Source organism: Rhea pennata, chromosome 10 (assembly GCF_028389875.1).
Source record: "Rhea pennata isolate bPtePen1 chromosome 10, bPtePen1.pri, whole genome shotgun sequence".
NCBI lineage: Eukaryota > Metazoa > Chordata > Aves > Rheiformes > Rheidae > Rhea > Rhea pennata.
The window spans coordinates 4,124,648-4,139,780 of record NC_084672.1 but is presented as its reverse complement, the minus strand read 5'-3'; the positions used below and the strand labels follow the sequence as shown (position 1 = coordinate 4,139,780).

The following is a 15,133-nucleotide window of genomic DNA, read 5'->3' as shown; positions in this document are numbered from 1 at the left end:
ATTCCTGTGCTTAAAATAACCTACACTAAAAGAGGTAAAATATTATAACCATGTGAATTTTTGCCAATATAACTATGTCAATCAAAACCCAAATACACAGGATACTAGGAAGGTGTTTTATGTTGGTACCGTTTATTTCAGCTTCCAAAAGCAATGAGCTGTATCATGTTAAAAGCTTTTATTAGTAAAACCCTGTCCAGTTTAGGATTTGGGGTTTGTACGAGGTTTTGGATAATGCTGGAATAGTTATATAGTAAAATGTGTTAAGTACAAGAAAATTCTCAAACACTTATGAAAAATCAGACTCCTAAACACTTTTCTGGTTTTTGATTATATGCAGGAAGTTTTGAAACATTTTAAATATTCATTATAATCATTCAGAATTGTAGACTGGCCCTTTCACATTAGCGTATTTGAGTTCATGTTCCATACAGCTACCCAGTGTCCAAGCTGGGCCCTCTACTATTTAATTAGGATGCCATGATTGCTGCTCTTGAACAAACTCCTGCATGCATAATAGCATCCCAAGATGACAGTAGGGATACATATTTGAACAAGGGTGAATAAGCATTTTTTCCCCCCTACAACTCTTGGCACACAGAAAAACGTTTTCCTATGCTCTGCATATTTTCATTAAGTGCTGCACAGCAGGATCCTATGAATAAGTCCAATATTCCACAGAAAAGAAAACAGTAAAGTATTTTGGAGAGTTTTTTCCATTTTTAAGGAAGAGGAGAAACTGTTAACCTAACACTTGAAGTCACTGCATTTAGAGAAATACTAGTAGATCCTTTCAATCTGATTGAGAAACTTATGCACAAAATCAAAAACCCCAGCTGGGTAGACCCAGCTTTGTGGAATTGAGCCTCTTTGGAAGGGCAGCTCATCTCAGGCACCCAAGGACCTCAGCCATTTTTTTTTTCAAAACTAACAAACCCACAATAAATAAAAAAGAAGCTGTCTCCTCTTACAAAGCCTCCTGGAATTTCCGAAGCACTGTTGGGATCTCAAGGTTTCGCCGTCTCCTGAACCACTTTTCCACCAAACGGACTGTACAGTTACACTTCTTGGCCAGACCTTGAATTTCTGACTGCAAAAAATGGAATAACGTTAGCAACAACATCTACCTAGACCTCATCTTCATTTACTTTGTATTTCATAGATTGGCTTCATACTGTTGTGAGGTCTGCATTTAAAAATATTACTAACGTTAACTATCTGTGAGAGTTTATCTTGCAGGCTTCCCGCTTTAATTTTCAAATGACATTCACAGAAGTCATGGATTTTCATGACACAATTGGCTTTGATAATTAGAGCAGGCATGAAATGTACAGGTCTAAAAACTGTTCTATTTCCTTTCTGGTGACCTCTGCTTATTTCAAAGATGCAACTTTTCTTGCCAGTCAAGAGATTTAGCTGGGGAGGATTTTGTCAAGTGCCATGTATTACACATTGGCATTAGGTGGGTAATGTCTTACCTAATTAATTATTAAATTATATTTAAGTGAGTCTTGCAGGTGAGATACTGGTGTGGAAATAAGATGAGCACTGCTGGGTAATACGGGGCATGTTAGTTACTATTTCTGAGGGAAGACCCAGACTGCCTCCTTTTGGCACCTGAAAAGAAATGAGGGCTGCCGTGGTTGTCTCTTAGCTTCCTCTGGCTCCTCTGTCTGGAAAGGCAGAGGACATGGTCTGCACAGGCTCAGCACACTCCGGGAAGCTCCTTCCCCAAAGGCTAGTGTGCAAATTGTGGGTGGCAGTGGCGCCACCTTCGCCGTGCTGAGTCCTCTGAGCTGGACAGCTCAAGGAGGCAAGCTCAGTCGTCTTACAGGCAAGGCAAAAAATGCTGCACTTCCCTCAGGCATCAGGCATCACCCAGCTGCCCTCATGCAGAAGGAGGACACAAAACAGAGACTGGGAGACTTGCTCAAGTAGAGAGGAGCTCGCTCGCGGACCTGAGTTCATCTCTTCCTGACCATGTCAGGCCAAAGATGCAGGAGGAGCATGTCAGGGAAAGAAACAGAAAGCAGAAGTCCTGTGCAATAGTCAATATCCCTCATTATTGGAAAACAAATATTTATTTCCAAAAACTGCATAGGAATGCTATAATTGCTTGGTATTTTTGGTTACATAAGTGAACTTTTTGAGAGTGCGTTCACAGCATGGTTGGTATCTGTTTCTCATCAACAGCCAGGTTGCTTCATTAGCTGAGATGGTAAACGTTGACTTTTTTGGTTCAAATTTGAAAATCAGCAGCAAGGTAATGGAAAGATTGTTTGCTTTTCTTTCTCATGTAAGTCAGCATTAACTATGCAGTAATATAACAGATCAGAAGGCCTCCATTCTAGTGTGCCAATATTATTGCAATAAATGTGGCATCACTTTCCAACAACAGATGTCAGCTGATGTTTTTCCAGGCAGAATGAGTTAGAGATTGAGCACTGATCTTCATTGCAAATAATATTAACAACATAACCGAACAGCATGCCAGACTTTTAAATATCTTAAAAATAAAGATTTTCTATTTTGGATGCCATATACCCTGTCAGCAAGACAGCAGCATAAACTGAAATAAATTAAGTTATCTGTCAATCAGCTGGAACTCATCCCATGATGTCATTGCTGATAGCTGATTGAAACAGTAAGATCAGGGATCTTCCAAATCCAGAACTATTTTAAAGGAATGAAAATCCTTACTTGGGATGGATGTTTCGTGCATTCCCGGAAATAACTCTCTAGAACAGGATTAGGCTGTGGCTTCACACGTCTTACATTCTTTATACCTAATGCTTTTGCTAGAGGTATAGCAATATATCTGAAAAGACAGAGGAGGAAAAACTTTGAAAATACAACACAGTTACAAGATCGTAACTATTCTCATGCCAGGATCTTAAGTCTGAAACATTTTAATCTGCCATAGGATATGTAAAGCTGTGCGCTGTGACGGAAAGGAACCTCCCTCTAGATAACCCCAACAAGGAACCATAGCTGATTAGCAGTTTCGCAAAAAGCAAACTCAAGGACTTAAATGTGCAGTCCTAAAATGCTACAAAACAAAAGGATAGAGCCCAGTTTGTGTGTTTTTTGTGCATTTCTCAGAGGGAGGCTGGAGCTAGGCAAAAGTTAGAGGAGAGTGAAATAAGAACAGACGCTCTCTCCATGTGAGCTGAAGGATTGCTACCAGGATGCTTTCTCCTAATGGCAGAGAGTCACAGGACTGCTGCCACCAGGTAAATCAGGTCCTGCTCGCCGCCTCCAGCATGTGGCGCCTCCTCCAAGGCTCTTGTTCTCTCTCCGCTTTCTGCCACGAAGAGCTGCAAAGCAGGTTAACTGCTGCTCTTCCACTCGGGCAGGCTTTCCTGAAAAAGCCCCCTTGTTCCTGTTGATAGCTGCGATTGATTCCTCGTTACTCAGAACAGCGGTCACTTTTCCTCATTCACAGGCAAATTCATTGCAGGCCAAGTGCACGGGCTAATTATGCACTCAAGCAATTTCCAACAGCAGTGCAGGGAGACACAGCTGGGCAAGCATTTACTCAGGAGACACTGTGAATGTTTGCAAGCATATGATCCAGATTATTTTTGATCACTGACATGAATGATCTTATTTGGTTCTGTCTTAACTGTGTCCAACTTACGACATTCCAAATTTCCTCATTCTAACCTGAAATAATCGTAAAAACACACTAATCACATTCTCTAGAGCAGAAAAAGAAAACAGTCAAGCAATAATAAACAAAAAAAATAAGTCAAAGCACTGAAAAACTTCATGTGTGCATAGCTTTCTTCCGCAGAGCCAACCTCTGCCTGTCTCATAAGATTCCAGCTGCAGAAGCGAAGCAATCCGTCTTTCAGTGCCAAACTGAGGAAAAAGGAATCAGTATGACTAGAGCTGTGTAAAACGTTCACATGAAACACTGAGATCCCTCCCCAGTGTGCTGAGATTTGTGACAGGCACACACCTGGGATTTATCAGCCTCACACAAGTGTTCTGGGAAAGCATCTAACGAAAGGAGAAGTTTGGTTTGGAGGATAGACAGCTCTACCCTTCCACCAAAAGAGCAAAGTGAAAGGCCAACCAGGTGACAAACAGGAAGAATTCTCTCTCTAGTAAAAACAGAGAATTAGAAGTATCAAAATGCTGGTCCAAAAAAACCTTGACAGAAACGTTTTCTTAGCAGACTGGACCACAGCCACGTGTTCCTAATAACAAAAGCATTTCCTAATTTTTCACCCACCACTTTATCAATGCTAGATCTTTTTAGCTAACTACCAGCTAATGCTTCTGATGAAAGCATCTGACTACTGATTTAAAGACATCTTGATTTTTTTTAAAAAATTTAGCATTAATGAGAATTAACAGTAGCATAAAATTGCATGTATGTTTCTTACCTTTCACTGAAGAATCGAATAATCAGCAACACAAAAGCATATGGTATTGTGGCATATAACTGATGTGGTTTTGGAAAGACAAGGCCATCACGGTCTACAAAATGTGCCCATGAGACATTGGCAGGCATCCAGATATTCTCCCACCAGAACCAGCTGTTGAGCGTCTTTAATATGTGTGCCATGCTAAGCAAATAGAAAGGTAATTGAAAATTATTCCTGCTAGATTAAAAAGAAAATGCATGCAATAAAATACACTGAATCTTATTATGTGTAACAGTGGATCTGAGCTGGTCAGATCTCTCCAACAGACAAGCAAATTACAGACTTTTCAAGAAAGGCTTTGGTTCCCAGAGAATAAGCTCTCTGGGCACGCATGGGTTGCGTTGGAATTGCAGGCCCAGCAGAGGCCCTCTGCATTGCTTTCCTGGCAGAGAAAACGCAGGGGCTGCAGAGGAAAGATGTCCAGGCGTCTCTAGACTAAGTCATTTGAAGCTGAACAGACCTGACCACGTAGCCCAGGAACAACGAATGAGTAACAGCAGCCATCAAGAAAGAACCCATGAAGGTGTGGAGTTGTGTTGGTTTTCTCCAAAAAGGCTTGACTGCAGGAAGTCGGAAACCTCTTGTACTGAGTGTGCAGGTGGGATTCCAACTCAGGGGAAGAGAAAATCATAAAGCTAATTCTTGCGCTGGTATAAACTGATGCAGAGCCCTTTGAAATCTGCAGCATTGTCAACTCATGTTATCTGAAGCCCTTTCCCATGCAACGTACATGAAGGCAAATCCTTTGCTGTGGCAAGCAAAGGATGAGGGCCACCAGAGCGTCTTCCTCCTCACATCTCCCAGCTACTCAGAAAAAACCCTAGTGGTAGACAGAGCTGGCAGAAAGCACTCAGGGGACGTCTGGCTCCATGGCTGGGATGCTGTCATTTACATGAAATTTAATAACTGGTCAAATCTTTTGTAACAATCATTAATAATCTATCATATAAATACAAAGTAGATAATCAAGAGACTTGACCTCCTCTGGCTTGTGTTGAGTTTTCTGTTTCTAAATTACATATTGAGGGAGAGCAGAAAAGAGGTAAGAAGACACCCCCTCACCCAGTCCTGTGATATCAAAGACATTCTTTTGCTGCTGAGTTACTCCTGCTTAATATGGTAGTGGTAATACCTTGATCTTGATTTTGCAAACACCACTGTGCACAAGAGTATAAAAATAATAATGCACAGTGAATTACATGGGGATTTCCAGGAACTACTGTGATTTAAGTGTGGCCAAGTCCTAGGCCAGAACAAAATGTCTAATATCAATTTTTGGAGGAGGGGAAGTTATTTTACTTACATCAAAACATTTCATTCTTATAAAAGAGTCTCATTTTCAGCTTTTATATTTTATATGATGTATTTAGAGCTTTCTATTATCCCTCATTTAGTTGTAAAGACTTTACAGAATAAACACATTATATACCTCATAAAAATATTTTAAAAGAAAATAAGAATAGAAGTCAATATAACGATTTCCAGAAGGTTGAAATAAGTAAATTTTCTGGAAATAAGTTGAAATAACATTTTTTTTCCTTAATAAAGTTTCCTATAAAACAGAAAAGTTACAAGGAAATAACTGATTTCACTAAAACCTACTTTTCAATCGTCTCCTCAGTGTCAGACTTTCCTATAGAGAGAGCTTACACTAAAACAAGGATCGAATGATAAGATTAAATCATGCTGAAGTGATGGCAAATTTGACCTTCTCACCCTTCCAGAAAGTCTTAGTGATCTCTCCGAGCTGACCAAGAACCAGGTAACTTTAGTTTTGTCTGCATTCACACCTACTTATCACCCGCACGGATCAGGGCGCCCTACTTAGCGCGCTCGCAGAGGCTTTTGGGGTGCAGAGGCGGCGAGCTCCGAAGCCTGCGTTTAATCATTAGCTAGGAGCAATCGCTGCAGTCCGCACCGGGCTGTTTCCATTGAGGAGTGGGGCTTCACCTCACAGCAGGTTTGTGAAACCGTGACTTTATATCCAACCACCAGAGCTGTGTTAACAGACACTTTAAATCAATTTACTGGCCGTATACAGTAGTCAGTATTGCGATATGAGTAACTCAGCCATTTAATCTTTTTAAATGCAGAAAGGGGACAATAAAACCTACTGAATTGATTGTGTGTGTGTGTGTGTGTGTGTGTGTATAAGCTAATGCAAAAATAAAGCAGGGAGAAATCACAATTGTTCCTGTACTGAGACTTTTTATGCCAAGTTTTGGCCTAGAGCAATTTTTTTACTGCTGAATTATAAACTCCTGGAAATCAGGATTTATAACGGGGCTGCTAACAGACCCTTAACTACAGCTAGCAGGCGCCATGATAATGAAGCAGGGCTTTGAAGCATGACATTTTAGGTCAGACATAAAGACTTGCAGACATTTTGCCTTGGAAGACCAAGAAGACTCATTACACAGTAGTGCTTCTTTTTATTTATGTGTGTGTATAGCACATTTATATATAAAATCCGAGTTTGTAAGTGTGTATACACACACGTGTAGTACATACGCACATATATATATATATATATGTATATATATATAAAATAAAAAACTGTGCATCACAAACTATCACAAACCATAACTGTAAAAAAAAAAATAGGCCAATCTATTATAACACAGTGTAAAGAGCTCTAACAGTTAGCCTACGGCAGGATGTACTGTGATTAAATACGCACGCAGCTTATTCAAACACTGGCAACACCCAGTTGTGTAAATATTAATATAAATTCTTGGGATCTAACCAATTCATCTTTCCTTCAGCGGATGAATGCCTACTGCAGTGTTGTTAGTAATGACCTTTTAGGTCATCAATGAATTCATTGACCTATCTATTAAGCAAAGCACATAAGCACATGCTTAATCTTAAAACTGAAAGGAATTCTGGGTCTTGGGATCTGATTTAAGGCTCCCAGATTTCAGCTGAACTCCTTCCTTGCAGACACCTAACAGTCACGGAGAGCAGGGCTCTTCGAAACTGCCTCTTATCTAGGCTCCCGTATTTTTACTGGGTCTTGCCCAGCACACACGGGATCAGATCACCCCTAATGGATGCTGCCCAAGTTATTCTTAGAAATCTGTTGATGAAAGAGATTCCACAATGTCTGTCTGCAGCCTGTTCTTATGTTTCATTATCCTTAAACTGGATGTTTACCCTACATCCTACCCACGTTTCTGTTGCAGCAAATCAGGCTGTTCTCCTCAGCAATCATGGAGATCATCATCAATGAGGCTGTTTCGTATTGGGGCTGTTTTCCTGTCTCCTTTCGGCTTTGGCAGGCCTCAAGAGGATGTTCTTGGAGTGCCCGGATAGTAAAGGGATCTCTCCAAACACACCAGGCAGCAGCAGCCCAAGTGTTTTACAGTTTTTGCTTCTACTCTCTGTGCTCCTAAGCACTCCACAGCTGTGGCTGTGTGATCAAACACTTACTCCTCCTCAGATCAGGAGATCCTGAAACATACAGGAACTCCAGAAATACTATTTCATAGCATACATCCTATACAAGCAGGGACCTTTAGTTCTTAGGCCACAGCTGTGGCCCTTCCAGCTCGCTAAGAAAAGCCTCCTGGAGTACACACACACCGTATATCTTTTGCCTGTATTAAAAGGAAAATGACAAGCGACAGAAGTCTTCCTCTTAGACAGTGCTGCTAGAGGCAATCAAGAATAGCTCACTACTCAGCTCTATTTATCATCTCCATCTCCACAGCCACATACTTGCTACTCTCTAGAAACCTTGCTTAAAATAAATATTGGAACTAAGTAACACTTTCAAGGATAATCCCATCTATTATTCCATCCCCATTGCCCAACAGGTTGTTTCAAAGCTCCCTCAGCATCACCGAAACAATAATCCAGCCCCATGGCTTGCTCAGCACATCTAGAGCAACCACTGCCCCCAGTGCTAATCCTCATTATCAGCTTTTCCACATTAGCACTTGATTGCTTCAGTTTACATTATTTGCTTTGAATACTTTTAGCCCTAAAGAATGACTGCATGAGTTGTGAAATGAGACGGCAGAGAACAGGAAAAAGCGATGGAGGGATGGATAGAGCGCGCTCTGCTCATTTGTTTCTAGCAAGCTGTAAAGTTTAGTGGGCTTTTTTGTTGTTTTTTTTTCTTTAGAAAAGCCACAGCTGCTTTTGCTGATCTTTCCTCCTTTCTGCTGATCACACAGCTGTGATCTGGCCTGGACACACTGACTTGGGCCATCAGTGCTGCCACTCAATTCTGCTTGCCCATCACCCACTGCCTGCCCAACAGTGGCAGCGGGACTTCGCAGACCCTGGGAACCCCCCAGCAGGCAGAGGCTGAGTGGCCAGAGACTGCTCTCTTCTCCCAGACCACAACAGGTTAAAGGCACCTTGCCAGCACGATAGAAGAGAAAACTTCCCCATTACTGTTTGCACAGTATGTTTTGTGAAGAAAAAAGAATTTTTTCTTTAAATCAGAGTGGCATACGGTTCTGGCACATTATATGTAGACCAGCCTCAAGCACTTGCATATACTTTAAGTTACATTTGTCTATACTGTTTAGTTTTGCTTTTAACCCAAAGATACTTGGCAGCTTGTTAAATGCTAACAGGTTAGAATGACCGGCAAGCACAGTTTGGCTATGCAATTTTACACTGATGGAGAAAACCTGTTCTGAACACCCACAGTGCAAGAGGACTGACAAACAGGCAGAGGTCTTCCCTTCAGCTGCCCCTTCTGCCACTCAGGAACAGGGGCTGCAGGCAGCACGGTGTAGACAGGCATTTCCACAGAGAGTGCCTGAAACCTTGTTGGGTAATGGGAGAACCAGTTTCTTATTACTCACTTAAGGGAAGTGTATTTTGCAACAGGCTCGTTTTATGCTGCCAAGCAACTTTCACCCCTGAAAAGCAAATGCCAGGACCGCAGCACTCAGGACACAGGCTCAGATCCCCAGCACGCCGGTGTGAAACCAGAGCACGCACGCACTCACTCACTTCACTCAGCAGCTTGTCACAACACATCCAGCATAACCCCGCTGGCCGTCAGTCCCGGTGCCGGGATCATGCCACCGATGATGGCTGCCAAAGGAGGGCAACAGCTTTAGTTCGCCTCCTTTGTCACCAGCTGTCATCCCCCTGCACGTACACTACTTCCAACGAACTGGCTGCGGCTGCGAAGACCCAGTCTCTCCTCATCCGGGACCAGCTCTGACAAGAAACTTGAAAGCCTGCCTGGCACGAACCTCCGATTGCTCCCAGCACTTTTTCAGAGTGTTTTTCTTAGAGCTCCTAAAAGAGCTGTGGAAACAGTGATGTGCGTTAGGTTCAGCAGCTGAGTGACCCATATTCTGCTAAACCCAGTGTGAAAAAAAACCCCGCTGCTTCTTCCCAGGTACACATTCATACGCAAGCACTGTCAACATTATTTTCATCCACAAAACTGCAATCTTTGCCGTTGCTTTAAAAGGACATAAAAGCCAGGCTAACAATTAAATAAAGATGTTTTACGAAACTGGAATGTTCCCCTGCATCCTGAAAATTAAACACTCCAGATAGAGAAATCTAATCACCTCCTTACTAAGGAAGGATCTCTTCTGCAACCTGTCTAATCTAGTTTTAAATTGGCTAATGTGAAACAGGAAAATCAGGAATGATTAGTTTAAGAATTGCATGCTTTATAATTAAAATCAAAGCCTATACAATTGGGAAGTACCAAAGTGAAGTCTATTTTAAAGCTCTGTTCCTTGGATCCTGACATACTCAGTTTTTTAAAAAATGTAATTTTTAATGCTGTTAAGCAAAGAACAACAAATTTGTTCGACAAACTAAGTGGTTAGATTGCAAAAAGCAAAGTCAGAACTTTTGGCTACTACAACCTGGGGAATGAGTAAGAAAATACAGAGGAAAAGCTTTGATTTTGCTCCTGTATAGAAGTTCAGAAAACTCAAAACCTTGCTTGCAAAAACCCAACTTGCAAGACCAGAAGCAAGAGATAGAGATATCCAGATTTGAAGGATGCATTGCATTGCAAGGAGTTCCTTTCTTGATCTGTTGAATAAATTGGAAAACCCAGTAGCTCATTAACACAAACATGCAAGTTTAATTTCTCTAAGCATCTTATTAGACTGTCTACTGGCTGTGGTTCTGGAGGTGCAATAGGGAAAGTATAAAATCAGCAAAAAAGCAAGAATATCATCTCTCTCCTATTTCTTTTATCATGTGATAAAACTATTAAAACTGGTGCAGTAACTTGGGAAAAATCAAGACTCTCAGATATCAAAAGAGATAACAAGGCTGTTTCAGGCTGTTGAACATCAACATTAAACCAAAGTGGTTTGAAAGAGTTAATAAGGTCCTGATCCACCATATCACAGGTTTTCTTTTCATTTAAGAGTAAGCAACAAATGCATGAACATGCAATTTTCAAGCAGCGAATTTGTATTCTGCTAATACTAGACAGCACAGTGCTTAAAGAATCCAGGTACCAGGTGAAAAAAATACGGAACATATACCTTCTTGTTGACAGTAATGCAACTCTTTTCCTACTGAGGATAGCAGAAGCACTAGCCAAGAGATACCTTTTAAAAAAATCCTAATACTGGAGAAAAGTGGGTTTCAACAAAATTCAAAGAGCTCACAGGTACAAACCCTAACTTGCTAATAGTAATAGTATTTGTACAAGTGCTGACAGCTGACATTGTGCCACAGAGCCTTTCAAATGTACAAAAGCTGCTTTACACACACAGACAGGACATACAAACTTGCACATTTGTGAGCGACCGCAGGATCGCTTGTAGGATCACAGGAAGTGATACCAGGGCAGTTTCTCCACTGGTAATTTTTTATGCTAAAAAGGTATTAGCTTGTAAGGCAAAAAGGGCAACCCTGACCTCCATCCTCTTCTCCCATCCAAAAAAATCTACTCAGACATCACCTGTTCGTTCTAGATACCTGCCAGTTAGAAGCACTAACTGTTAGTTCTAGCTACCTGTCTCTCAGAGATATTGCTGATTTCTGCTTCTTGGCACATTTTTTTCCATTTGATTGAACTGTATTTCACAGTTGACTGGCATACACAATTCAAGGAAAGAACTGAAGAATACTAGGTTGATGCTAGAATCATTCTGCATCTTGCCCATCTTTCCTCATCATGTTTATTCAAATGTGAAACAAGAATTCCAGTTAAATTTCACACAGCCTGAGCCACAGCATGGAAGACATCTTACCAAGTCTACACACACAACCAGCGGTACCACAGAACAGAAGAACTATCAGACTTACAGGCTCTTATGGTGAAACTCATGCATAAAAAGGAGTTAAATTAAGATTGGTATAAAACCTTTAACTTCAGATTTACTCACCAACACATACAAGTCTCAACTGTAAACAGTTACAAGAGCCTGTTTATAAGGCAATTATAATATTCTACATCTTTCACTATTCTATCATTTTACCTTGTAACGTGGTTTCTATACTGTAGCATGCTAAAACAACACTTTGCAGTAACCCTCAGTCAAGGTGGCAAATGAATTTTATCACATTTTTCCCCGTTCTCAAGCGGTAAGAGGTGTGTGTGCGGGGAAGTAGAACTGTTTGAAAGAATTCATTTTATGGGGGAAGTTTTCAATACCCTCTCCACTTAAAGGTGAATTATTTTGAAGCATCTAGAATTTGTTTAGCTGATTACAGGCAGTTGAGGAAAGTGAGAACTAATTCTCTCACTGTACTGTTACACTGCCATGTCTGCTTTTAAGCTTTAAATCTGTAACATGGATTGATTAGATAAAAACTAAAATCTCTGCAATAATCTTGAAGTTATAAAATTACAGTTGTATGAAAAAAATGCCCTGTTGTAAGTACAGGTTCATAGGTAGATGCTTAACTCATAAGAGCTGTGAGTGGACCAAGAGGGGCAATACCAGTGGCTTCAAGAACTTGCTAGTACAACTTGTCAGAATGTAACAAGAATTAGTTTTTGGTTTTGTTCTGCTTTTTTTGACAAATATGACCCCCTCCAACCCTAATAATAAATTGAGGAAAATATACAGAAGTGATTATTTTGGGGAATTTACCAAAATTTTAATTGAAATAAACACTTGAAAAAGTCTAACTTTTTAAGATGTTAAGTTATATAAAGGAGATTTTAGCAGAGGTGTAAGACTGGTCATCAGGTTTCTATTTAAGGTAAGGGTTAAGAATCATCATCATACGCTCACATGCCAGGGGAGAAAAGAACACAGAAGAGTACAGGTACACGGCGTCAAGGGAGCCGACTGTACGAAGTACACACCAGGGAGCAAGGCCTGATGCAGGCAAGCATTCCAAAAGGCAAACCAGAACTAGACGGACCCCAGATCTGTGATGTGAAAGAAGATACTGCAAATAAGGTGGCAGGTGGTTTTTCTTCCAATAGATGAGAGCCAGATTCAGCAAGAGGCTTCTGTCAAATCAAACGTGTGAAGAGCAAAGAAGGGAGAGTTTTAGGTGGAGGTGACGGTGAGCCACACCAGAAGCCAAGTCCATCGTGAACGGAAGGTGGCTACAAGCTCTTTCTTGCTGCTGCCTTTTCTATGCCATTTCATGTTTCCTTCCTATGACCCTCCAGTTAAATATATGTAAGGAACAGGGAGCTTTGCTGTTACACAGTGCAGTCACCTAACATACTCTGTAATATCCCCGTGCCCTGAGCCTCCTCGCTTTGCCTCATCAAACTATGAGATTCTCAGGAAAGGAAATATCTCATTACTCACATGCTTGCATGATCAAGAATAAACACATTATTAGCAGTAATGAGTACAACAGTGCTACAAAATATGGGAAGGGAGCAGAATACGTGGGACTGGAGAGCAGGCCTAAGGGTGCAAAGGCAAAGACGTTGACTGCTTTGCCTGCACTGTGGATGACTTAATGTTTTAAATTAGCCCTTGGGAGGTAGGGAAAGAGATGTGGTGGTGCAGCAGCACTCTGCAAACCGTCTTATTTCCTACCTCCTGAAACAGGATCTGTCAGACAGTGAAGGTCTTTGGCTATCACAGATATACAGTGGCTCAAACTAGTACATTGCCTTTAATAATTTCACCAGCACCCCCAAACAAGAAATTAAGTTTTCTGTGCATTACAGTTCCTAGTTCTCCTCCTGTCAGTTATCCCTTCCTTTGCAATTTCACCTGCTCTCATTTTCAACCCACAAAGTCAGCTAGAGGAGGAGCCAGACTATAACTGCTATTTCACTATTTCAGCTTCTGTTTGGCATCCCCTTCATGTCCTAACAAATGCAAGAAATATATCTTCAGCTAATGCGTACCACCATAACCTCTTTACCAGTGATGTCACTCCTGCTGCAAATTTGATCCAAGCTAGGAAGTTAACTAAAATAGGTATACACTACAAAAATAAGAGGAAAAAATACAGAGCTCTTCCACTTGACTGTTGCAGCGTGACTTTGAAAGAAGCATGTGTGGCAGCTTGTTTAAAGTGCATTACTCATAGCAGTATCTGCTTCAGATCTGCAGCAGGTAAGTCATGTATTATACTCTGTTAAACTGCTTTTCACATGGAACAGATTTTTCATAGCATTTTAAAGAACAAAATTTGAACCTGCTTTTTCAAGCAACTTAAATTCATTTTTTTTAAAGAAAACATATTTACATTATTCACTAACATTGTTTTTCCTGTTAATATTTTCCTCCTTTCTCATTCAGAATTAAGTACTTTTAGAAACACTTTCTACAATGATGATACAGGAGGTAAAGTAAAAAAAGAAGTAAAAACTACTACTGTAACCTGTACTTCCTTCTCTAAAATGGAAAGCAGTTCTCACGGGTTGGAATAACTAGCGGTAATATAAAAGAATCTCATCTTGTCCAAATGTCTACCTTGTTTGAATTCCTTACCTAAGACTATTAGAAGAGTTACTCTAACTTTCCCTTAAAAAATAGGCGTTAGAGACGAGCACACACCAACAATTCAAACCATAATCCCACATATGAAAAAAAGAAAAAGAAAAGAAATTCCTACCTTTATGATGTTGCAGTCGAACAGAACGTAAGCACATTAGCAGGGAAGAAGTATTACGCTCACTACTTTGTCAAGGCAAACACGCCCTATCTCCAGAACTCTTTCAAATTCTTCAAAGACCCACCCAGCAAAGCTGCACTTCAAGATTTCTGACTGAGGGCAATCCTGATGTCATATGCATCCAGTCAGTGAAACTCAGAGCAGTAAGGTTGAGTGCCTTCCATCGTGCCTGTTTCAACATAATAGATGAAGAAATGTTCTAAGTCACATAACGTCTTGTTGCAGTACATGAATTTGTCTCAACTTACATTGCTCCAGAGATGCATGGGAGGATGCTGTGCCTGTCGACTGTGCAAAAAAACCACACCCAAATACACCACTTTGCACAAATATGTTTTGAAGCATTTTTAAATGAGGTATGGGCTTTAAAATAAAGTTGGGGAAAGGCTTCCCCTTTTAACTGACCACTCTCAGGAATATTTCCTGCCTCAATCAACTGAATGCTTTAAAAAAAAAAAAAAAAAAAAAAAAAAGTCTCAATTTCGTCAATTTCGCAAATGATATAAATTGGAATTCTTGAAACTCCTGAAGCACAGGGAACTTGCACAAACTGAATGTGTGCTTGGTCACAGGTACCATAAAACACGTTAATTTTACTTAACCCAAGGTGATTTTTTTTAAATTCCATGACTAAGGAATAA

At 40.6% G+C, this 15,133-nt stretch overlaps 1 protein-coding gene across 1 annotated transcript in view; it reads right to left on the bottom strand.

Annotated features, from left to right (window-relative positions):
- CERS3 (ceramide synthase 3) overlaps positions 1-14,599 on the bottom strand; it is a 42,377-nt gene extending 27,778 nt beyond the window's left edge. Inside the window, exons 1-4 of the mRNA XM_062583684.1 lie at positions 14,433-14,599; positions 4,395-4,577; positions 2,701-2,818; positions 972-1,090 (exon numbers count right to left, since the gene is read on the bottom strand). Coding sequence (XP_062439668.1) covers positions 972-1,090; positions 2,701-2,818; positions 4,395-4,576 — 419 coding nt within the window. The 5' untranslated portion in view covers position 4,577; positions 14,433-14,599. The remainder of the gene's footprint in view (positions 1-971; positions 1,091-2,700; positions 2,819-4,394; positions 4,578-14,432) is intronic.
- Positions 14,600-15,133: the final 534 nt, after the last annotated feature.